Raw genomic sequence first — 10,974 nt, forward strand, 5'->3', positions numbered from 1 at the left:
TACAAGAGTTTTCGCATGTGTCTCTTTAATTTCCATCTTTCGAGTTTCACCACTCCCACTAAACTGACCATTTTCAATGAACCTTGCATTTCCAAACTTAACTATTCTCATACTATGATTAGGACAGTAGAATCTGTACCCCTTTGATCTCTCAGGATAGTCGATGAAATAACCACTAATGGTTCTAACATCAAGCTTCTTTTCATGTGAATTATACACTCTTACTTTTGCTAGATAACCCCAAACATGAAGATGTCTTAAACTGGATTTCTTTCCTGTCCACAGTTCATAAGGAGTCTTTAGAACTACCTTACTAGGAACTTTGTTAAGCAAATACGCGATAGTCTTTAATGTGTACATCCACAAACACATAAGTACAGAACTGTAACTCAACATACTTCTAACCATCTCCATAATAGTACGATTCTGCCTTTCAGCCACACCATTTTGTTGTGGTATACTAGGCATAGTATATTGTGCATATATGCCTCGACTTTCTAGAAGTTTCATAAATGGACCTGGACATTGTCCACTTTCATCAGATTTTTTATAATATTCACCACCTCTATCTGACCTCACAACCTTTACCTTTCTATCTAGTTGCCTTTCCACCTCATCAATGAACACCTGTAAGACATCCACTGATTGAAAATTTTCATGTAGATAACAATAATGTGAGTAGTCATCAATAAAGGTAATAAAATATCTTTCAGCACCCCAAGATGGGATGTCAAATAGACCACAAATATTAGCATGTATCAACTCTAAGAGTTGACTGCTTCTTATGTCTGGATTCTTTGATGTGTGTTTGGTTTGTTTTCCTCTAATACAATCCACACATACATCCTAGTCAACAAAATCCAATTGAGGTAAAATTTCACTTTTCATTAACCTCATCACCCTTTCTTTGGATATGTGACCTAACCTTTGATGCCACAAGGAAACATTCATTATGCACATTCAAATTACTACTAATTGCATTTTCAACATGAAACAGAGATTCAACAAATTTAACATTAAGATTGAAATAATATAAACCATCAATCTAAGTACCAGATCCAAAATAGTACGAATGTCTATACAAAGAAAAAAATATCGTTTCCAATCTTAAAATTAAAACCAAATTTCTAGCACATTCAGAAACATAAAGACATTTTTCTAGATCTATGTAGCAACAAGTATGCAAGATCAATCTGTAAGTCCTATTCCTTCTATACGTGTCTTTATTCTGTTTCCTATATACAAGAACTTTTTAGTTCTGCTTATGGGTTAGATCGAAAGGAATTCATGCATTACATCTAACACATGAGTAGTTGCATTAGAATCTAACCACCAAGTGTTTTTAGGTATCTCAATAAGATTTGATTCAAAGCATATTAAAACATAATATATACCTTTTCTTTTGAACCAAACCTTTCTCTGCAGACAATCTTTCTTGAAGTGACCAGTCTGATGAGGATATGACCATGAGCAAGGGCAAGGATCCACTTGAAGGACTTGCAGGACCTATGACAATGGCTAGAGCAAGAAGAGCAAAGGAAGCTCTTTAACAAGTGTTGTCCATATTAATTGAATACAAGCCCAAGTTTCAAGGAGAAAAGACCAAGGTTATGAATTGCATCATGGCCCAAATGGAGGAAGACTAATGCGCCACTTTTCTTCAGTTTTTAAGTGTTTAGTTTGTTTTAAATAATGGCCCAATCCTTTGTAAAGTTGGCTGACCAAATTATGTTTTCGGGTTAATCAACTAGTGGGCTTTAGTTTGGTTTTATTTCAAGTTGTAATAAGGACCCAATTGGCAACTTAGGCATCAGCCTTTGGGAGACCAAGAGGCGCATACTTGGTGGCTTTTAGGTGACTTTTGGTTGCCACAATTTCAGTTACAATCAACCATTAAGTAGTTTTCATTTTCTAGGATAAGTGGATCATTACTAGTTTAGTATATCATTATTAGCTTTAAGTGGAATGTATTTTCCGTTATGGAACCTTTGTAATTCTGATGGTAAAGCTTCTATATAAGCTGAACCATTTTTATCAATAAGGCAAGTTGAGTTTGATTCAGAAATATTAGAGTTTATCTCTTTTATCTTAGTGAGAGTAATTCTCCTAAGTTCTTGAGTGATTCAAGAACACCTTGGTTGTATCAAGGGACTTTCACTTCCCTTTGTGTGTTGCCTTCCTTGGAAAGAGTGATTCTTTCCTTCCACCATTCGTTCAACCAAAATTCTAGAAAATTTAGTTTTTGCCCAGAATTTCTCGTAGTCATAACTCTCATTCTCGCCCAAATTGAGTGATTCTTGAGCCTAAATTGAAGTTCAGAACAAGAACTTTCACCTTGTTTTGGAATCACCTCAATTGGAGTTCTATAACTCAAGATATCGTCGTTTCTAAAATTTTGTCCAGCCACCACCAAACCAGCATTTTTGCTTCCTTTTTCATTCATTTCAACACCAAGAACCAACACCTAATTTGCCCAGAAATTCATCACTAAATTTTCTAATTTTCCTACAAGGTTCTAACCCTAAAGATCCTAAGTCATCCCTTGTGCAAATGGGGTTCATATCATAGTCTTCTTGCAGAAGAAGCACCTCTGACCCTTCTAGATTCAGCCTTCATGAATCTTTAATAAAGCCTTATCCTTCTTGTCCTTGTTGTCCATCTTACTTGACTTAGCCTTGCTACTACTAGCCCGTTCATGAAATGTGAGATGGACGGAGTGTTCTTTCACCTTCTTCAGCCTCTCTTCCTCCTGAACTAGCATGGCCTTAATTTCCTGTGTGTTCCATTTATCCTTAAAGGTGTTGTAATTCACTTGGAACTGATCAAACTCAGGAGGGAGTGAGTTCAAAATGAACTGTATTAGAAAGAATTCCTTTACCTCCATCCCTATTGATTTTAACTTTGTTGCTTGATTGATCAAGCCAGTCACATGGTTATAAATAGGCCGTGACTGATAAATCCATATTTTACTAGTATTTTACCTTAGTTTTAATACATTTGATAAAGAAAAATATGTTAGAAAAAGCTTAAAAACTCATAAAAATAGTAAGAATGTTCAAAGTCTTTCCTAAATACATAGTTGTTTAGATTTTATGAACTTTCTGTGTAAAAAGTAATGATTCAATCATATTTTTGTACGAAATTCTGAGCCAAGTTCATAAGGATGGAAGATCAAGGGAAAGATAGAAGAAAAGTAGCAAAAATTGGAATCAAAGAACAAGGTTTGATGAAGCAAGAGCTGGGCGTGATCACTTTTCCTGGCAAAAGTGATTGTTCCAGAGCCTAATATTGAAGGTCGACCTGTGCATTATTACTTTTTCTCACAAAAGTGGCAACACTTATGAAGAAGAGATCCTACGTTATCACTGTCGCTGATGAAAGTGAGCGTTCTAGAGAAGTTCCAACATAGTAAGGGCACGCGTGATCACTTTTCCTAGCAAAAGTGATCGTTCCAGAGAAACTCCAACATAGCAAGGGCACGTGTGATCACTTTTCCTAGCAAAAGTGATCATTCCAGAGAAGCTCCAGAATAGCAAGGGCACGCGTGATCACTTTTCCTAGCAAAAGTGATTGTTCCAGAGAACCTTCAATCACTGCAAAGCTGCGCGTGTCTCCTTTTGCCAACAAAAGTGAACACGCGCAACCTTTGAACCTTTGCGTTGTTACTTTCATGAAGAAAAGTGATCATTCCAGTCATGAGAATTATCAGAAAGGCCTCTGCGTGGTTACTTTAGTGAAAAAAAGTGATCACGCCAGAAAGGCGGGAATTCTATAAATATGAATCAGATATCTTGAGATCTTTTGTTCATTTTTATTTTCCACTTGTTTTTTGGTGAGAGTGTCTGAGAGAGTGATTGGGGACAAACACCAAGCCTCAAATCTTGAGGAATCGGATTGAAGATTGGCTTGAAGATGTTTCTTCGTTCATCTTCTTCTTCTCTTTCTTTCTCTTCTCATTTTGTAATGGCTGCTTAATTTCATCATAGTTGAGGATTGTGGATCTGAATTGGAAGTGTTGAATCGATTTTAGATATAAACTTTTAGTATTGGATTGGACCGAGTAATTGATTCTGTTGTTCATGTAGTTATTGAATGGAAATTTGATTAACTAATTGTAGAGGAATTTTTATCAATGGAAGTTGAATTTGTTTCTCAAACTTGAATAAATTACCAAGGTTATTGATTTCTTAGGGATAAGATATCTTGATCTTGCAATCTTCTGGTTTCTAATGCTTAATGCAACATTTAATTGAACTAGATCTAAGGAATTAGAGTGATTTAGTTGAATGTTAGATTTATTGAGTTAAGGAATTAACCTTTGATTAACGTAACGTGAAACTAATTGTCATTCCATCTAAATACTTGAAAGTTTAGAACTTTATTTAATCAACACTGAAGTTTTTGTGAAACAAGTCCCTAACTATGTTTCCTACATCTGTCAAACACATACTTTCATGTTCATTGTTCTATTTTGTTTTCTAATTTCAATATTTGTAACTTTTACTTCCAAACTTCATCTAAAATTCGTGAGGCTCAACTAATTGTGGACTTGTGAAGTGATAATTGAGAACTCTATTCCCTGAGGACGATATTTGGGACTCAAACACAGTTCTAACATTTTATTACTTGCTACAATAACACTAGTACACTTGCTAGTCAAAATTACTTCTGTTAAGAGAGTGACAGTGACTAATCAAACTTCTTAGTAGTCAACTCAGTCAACAGGATACCTGAAACACACTTGTCAGTAATGTCTAACTGTGCATACTCTTTTACCTTTGCCATAAATTCCCTAGCATTTTCAGTCTTTGGCATTGATGGCTTCACATTTTCAGCCATAGTCATCTTCAGCAAGCTCAAGCTTAGCCTGTTTGACCTCTCCCAAGCTTCACGAAGAGTCTTTTCCTCTTCAGTACTGGTCTCTGTGATGGCTGCAGGCTCTTGTTCCATAATGATTGAGGTATTTTCTGATGATGAGTTGTGTTGATTTCATTCTATTATTGCTTTGAAATTGAATCATGAAGTGTTGAAATGGGGAAGTCATATGCATGTTAACTCTCTCAGAGAAGGAGAACTATACTTGTAAACTGTATGAGGAAAAAAAAAATTCCAGATTTTGATGTTTTCTGAACTATCATGTTATAAAATAGTTATCAGTGATTTAGTGAATTTGGGTCACTATAGAATAAGCTTGTCCAGTTGGAATTAGACCATAATTAACTTGTACTAAGTTTATCTTTTAAGTATGATTAGGTGTACGTGACTTCAAATTGATTGTATGACTTGTTGCCAAAGTTTCTAACTACTTTCTTACCCATTTATATGTGAACTTTGGACTCTTTTGAGAGAATTTTGAAAAACTTTTCTTCTTGCTTTTTGACCTCCCATTTGACATGTCCACCTAGCTCTCCTTATGATGCAACTACCATAAAAATTTCATATTTTATTTCATTCATTTGGTTATTCAAAATAGGCCACCATTCTAAGTCCTTTTAAGAATATCTTAGTCATTTTAGCCAAATTTTATAATTATATTTATTTCCTATTTTTAATTTTTTTGTAGACTTCATATAATTTCTATAATTCTAATTTCGGTGATTTAAATCATTAATATTTTTTTTTGAATATTTAATTTCTACTTACGTTACCTAATTTTTTTTATTGATATTGTTTTGATAAATTTTGCTAAAATTATTTTAATTCTCAAATCTCTAAACTGCTCATTTCTAATTTATTAAAATTAATATAATTTAATAGACATTTTTAAAGTAGTAAAAATTTAGGATTTTACAATAAATTTAAATTTAAATTTTTATTATCAACTTTGTTTATTAAAAATAAGTTAAAAATATAATAAATATTTTATAAAGTATAATAAAATTAATTAATATTATTAAATTATTTTTAAAACATACTAATTTAATGTAATGATGTAATACAACATTTTATCTTAAAAACAATTTATAAATATATTGAAAATTAATTTTTAAAAAAAATTAAATTTAAATCAAATTTAAAACTAATTTAATATAAAACTAAATTTAAAACTAACTTAACATAAAATATTAAATTTAAAACTAATTATAAACTAAATTCAAATTCTAAAATTATTTAAAAAATTAAAATAGATTCATTTAAAATTCAATATATATAATTTTTTTTCCTATTCAAATATTTATTATTTTAATATAACATAATTATACAAAAATTATATTATTGATAAATTTAAATATATACAATATTATATTAATTATTATAAAATATAAATATAATAATTTAAAAATAGTATAAAAATATTTATAATATATTTTACTGAATTTCAAACTGATTTTAAATCAAATATAAACTTTTAAACTAATTTTAAATTAATTTAAAAATATTAAAATAAATTAATATAAAAAAATTAATTCATATAGTTAAATTTAAATTAATTTTGTGCAACTTCAAATTCATGAATTATGTTTGTCTAATTTTTTTTCTCTGTCTCTTTTTCTTCATACTTGACTTGGATCCTTATATATTTTAATGTGTTAAATGCTTCACGTATTAATACAATAACATAAACATTACAGCACCATCACCAAAGAAAAAACATTAAAGTACCAAAGGAAAAATTGCACAAATTTAAATGAATTCGTGTTAGGCCAGCGTAGAAAATATTTAATTTGACATATATTCTACATAATTTATATACATTTAAATAATGTCAATAACTTATTTATTTTATTATTCACCATAATGATGAGAGATATTGCCTATTAAAATTTATAAAAAATATTGTATTATACGAAAAATTTGTCATTCAATATATAATTATTTTTAAATTAAACCCTAACTTCAAGTTTATTTATTTGTGAATAATCATCATCCTATATTATTCTACCATGATTTCGTACATATGCATATAAAAATTAATTTACAATTCTAAATCTTATTTTTATTTGACTACAAATTTATATAATTGTATAAATTTAAATTTATAAATAATTTTTATAATTATAAATTATAAATTTAATTATATTTTTTTACAATATTTTATAATAAGTCTTTATAAAATTGTTTAAAATTTACTCCTATAAATTAAGAAGTTAAAATTTAGTTCATGTTATCAACCATTTTTTATTAAGTGCTAAGCGAATAAGCTCCACACTTTCATATATCATTTAATTATATAATATTTTATTATTTATAAATAAATTTTTAAATACATTTTCAATATTTAAAAAAGACTCATTTTCTTTTCCCCTTCCTTTTTTCAAGTTTGTACCCCTCCCCTTCCTTACACCTCACACCCCTGTCCCTTTTCCTTCCCCGTACCTTCACTCCTACCGCACCCTTCCCCTTCCTACACCTCATCTTTACCCCACCCACAAATCCTAATTTTACGTGGTGGACAAATATTACAACTCAACCTCATAGCAATACAACATTAAAAAAAATAAAAAATACTAAATTTAAAATTAAGATTGTACAATCTGCTTATTGTGAATTTAGCATAAAATGTTCATTGCTTAATTTTTAATTTTAATATGAAATGGATTGAATGTATAGAGATGGAGATGGAGTGAATGTACGAGAGTTTAGAGGAGGGTCCGGTAGAGATAGAGATGTGAGGAAAGGGAAGGGTGAGAGTTGGGAGAGGGTGTAAGAATGGAGCTAAGAGAGAGGTAGTGTAAAGGAGAGAATGAGGAGAGAAGAAGAAAAAATACAAGAATGGGGTTAAGAGAAGAGTGAAAGTTAGAGGAGGGTGTGGGAGTCGAGGTGGTGTAAAAAAGAAGGAGAAGGAATGAGGTAAAAGAGAAAGTATAAGAATAAAATTAAAAAAAGGATAGAGGAATAAGGATGTAGGAAGAAGGAAGAGACGAAGAGTGTACAATGAAGAAGAGAAGAGAAAGGAAGGAAAATAAAGAACGTAACCTTCGTAGGATTGATCAACTAACATAAATTAGTTAAACTAACATAAAATAGTTAAATAAAGATTAAATTCTAATTTCTTAAGTTATAAAGATTAAATTTTAATAAAAAATTTTATAAAAATCTTATCACAGAATGTCTAATAAACACAAAATAATATAATTAAACCTAAATTATATTAGTCCAAACAACTATAATAGATTGTATTTATTAAAAAAATTGCAATAATTTTTTACGATCTAAATTTTATAAATGTGTAATATTTATAATGATTATAGAATTATTATATGATTTTTTATAAATAATAATGTTTAATCACTATAATTTTTTTAATAATATTAATATTAGTGCATTGATAATGTTTATTTAGGCTATTTTAACGATTCTTAAAATTAATTCATTATGATATTAAAGATTATTAAAAAAAAGTTTTTATAGTGATTAAAAATTATTATTTATTAATAGACTGTGACACATATTCTTTAATAATAAGCTATATACTATTGACTAAGTCTTTTTTTATTTATTTTAAATATTATAAAATAACAAGAGTAAAATTCAACTTGTGTTAGTCTCAACAAAATTTCCTCTCATTATCAATGACAAATGACAAAACTTTTATAATATTATGCAATACATAACGTGCAAGATCCATAGTAATAATGCAAACAGATTATTGTATACTAGTTACACAAGTGCCATGGTATCCTTCGTCAAATTAATCTTGCAGACACGTAGTTACCATAACATACACACATAACATAAAACTCACTCATTACAAGTTCTGGATGGTGATATATCAAGCCACATTGATCAGCCTCACATTCTTGTTCTCTGGCTTGGTCTCGATCTTGGGCACGGTCACCGTGAGGACACCATTCTCCAGAGTGCACCCAATCTGTTCGGAGTTCGCGTCCTCCGGCAGCCGGAACCGCCGCTTGAAGCTGCCGCACTGCCTCTCAACGCGGTGCCACTTGTCGTTTTGGTCCTCCTTCTCCTTCACCCTCTCCCCGCTTATCTGCAGTATCTTATTGTCTTCCACTTGCACCTTCAGGTCCTCTTTCTTCACCCCTGTTCACGTCGTTTTCCCATAACTCGCTTAGCTTGCATAATATACAGCAAGCTAATCTGAACCCCCGAGATACCAATGCACACACTCCTATCACACAACCTATTGCTGCAGTCTCCTTTTCCTTCATTTTTCTTTTTAAATCACCCAGTTCATGTCAAACTATATGTATACGCGTGAATTTCAAAATTTGGAGTGTTTCATTCTGAACGTTTTCAACTTTTAAGAATTGGAAAATGTTTAAACACCTTGAAAGCGATATGCGATATTTTTATATGTGTTTTGTGTGTTTTAAAATATAATTAAAATTATCATACATGCTATTTGTTAAAAAAAATTTGGTTTTCCAGTCTGAGATTCCGAAAAGGAACGCAAATTAAGACCAATCTAAAGGACGATAATTAAATAAAGTTCAAATTAAGACGCGAAACTTAATTCTACTCTCGAAATGCAGATGGAAACTACAAAGTCAAAATGTTGCTCAAATTAACCTTCTAAAGCAGTTGAGCTAAAGAAGCATTTTTTTTTTTGTAAATTAAAAAGAAAAAGAAAAGCAGGCAAATCAAATATTGAGATACAATTTGATCCAATTTATTTTTTACTTATTTTTAAAAGAAAAGGAAGGACCAGACACAATTTTTTAAAAAAACTCCGAAACATAATACCGAGAAAAAGAAAACTTTTACTTTCAAAAGGAAAAGCAACTTGAAAATAAACCACACCAAATATATATATATATATATATATATATATATATATATATAATTAAATTTAATGACGTATATAAGATCACACATGCTTGACCTGTGTATATGCATGGCCATTGAAAGGAAATTCTAAATTCCTAATTTATCTACATGCAAAGCACAAAATCTTAGACAAATCTTCTGAAGTGTTAAGCCGCATTTTTCATTTTAAAGAGACAAGCTGCAAACATTAAATAAACTAAAGTTTAAGAGCGTGTCTACGAATGTGTGTGAGTGGTTGAGAAAAGCTAACCAGGGAGATCAGCACGGAAGATATGAGCTGTATCAGTCTCACGCCAGTCAACGTGAGCATGAGCAAGAGCATAGGTGATATCATCATTGCCAACGCCCCGACGACCAATGTCCCAATTGTTGTAAGGGTCCCACAAATCAGTGAATGTAGATGCAGGCCAAGGGTAGTCACGCCAGTCCCCTCTTTGCCTTCCACGATATGATCCTAAAGAATCCATCACCCCTTTTACACTGTTTTACTAATTCTATATATAATCAATGCCGGTAGTATAGCAGAGGATATGTATATGTATGTTACGATATGGCATGAATTAGAGCTTGTTGGGGGAGAGACATTATATAGTGGACACGGGAGAAAAGAAGAGAGCGTGCAGCACGAAACCGGTTTTGTGTTATATCTGCATGTATGGCGACACCTTGTGATGGGCACGTAGGAGATTTGGTGTGCCACGTGCTAGAGTTTGGGTTCATTTTGGAAGGCAAAGCAACTAGCTAGCTAACAGCAAGTTGTGTGACGAGAACGAATTGCTGATAATAGAATATTGATTTCATCGCCGAAAGATCTGGCATCTGCTCGGTGGAAGTTGGAGTTATGCGGAGTCCCGTGCCGAAAGGGAACAATTACATTGTACAGAAATATCATTAATATACACAAGGGAGGATAATAATATTAATACAAAATTTAACGCACAAAGTAATATAAATTTATAATTATATATTTTTTAAATTAAAGGTGTTAAATTTTGTTAAAATTAAAATTTATTAATACTATTATCAAGGTGCTTTTTTATATAATTTAAAAATATAAAAATAAAATATTAAATTATTTTAAACTAATCTTAAATTTTATATATGTAATTGAAAATTTTAATTTAACAGTTAATTTATAATTAAATTACTTAATAAAAAATTATTAAACAGTGTAAAAATTAGTATAATTTTTCTTTTATATATATATATATATATGTATAATTTTAACAGATAATATTTTAT

General features: G+C 30.8%; 1 protein-coding gene across 1 annotated transcript; it reads right to left on the reverse strand.

The window, feature by feature from the left end:
- Positions 1-8,713: 8,713 nt before the first annotated feature.
- Positions 8,714-10,199, reverse strand: LOC113867731 (16.9 kDa class I heat shock protein 3-like). Its single transcript, XM_027503178.1, has 2 exons — positions 9,983-10,199; positions 8,714-8,985 (listed from the first exon to the last, which is right to left on the reverse strand). The coding sequence occupies exons 1-2, from the start codon at positions 10,197-10,199 to the stop codon at positions 8,714-8,716; spliced, it is 489 nt and encodes a 162-aa protein (XP_027358979.1).
- Positions 10,200-10,974: the final 775 nt, after the last annotated feature.

The sequence above is a fragment of the Abrus precatorius genome, unplaced genomic scaffold (assembly GCF_003935025.1).
Source record: "Abrus precatorius isolate BTA unplaced genomic scaffold, Abrus_2018 Scaffold5, whole genome shotgun sequence".
Classification (NCBI taxonomy): domain Eukaryota; kingdom Viridiplantae; phylum Streptophyta; class Magnoliopsida; order Fabales; family Fabaceae; genus Abrus; species Abrus precatorius.

Coding starts and splice junctions, on each gene's coding strand:
- LOC113867731 (XM_027503178.1), bottom strand. CDS start 10,199: ATGGATTCTTTAGGATCATATCGTGGAAGGCAAAGAGGGGACTGGCGT. Junction 8,986..9,982: donor CTTCCGTGCTGATCTCCCTG/GTTAGCTTTTCT, acceptor CGACGTGAACAG/GGGTGAAGAAAGAGGACCTG.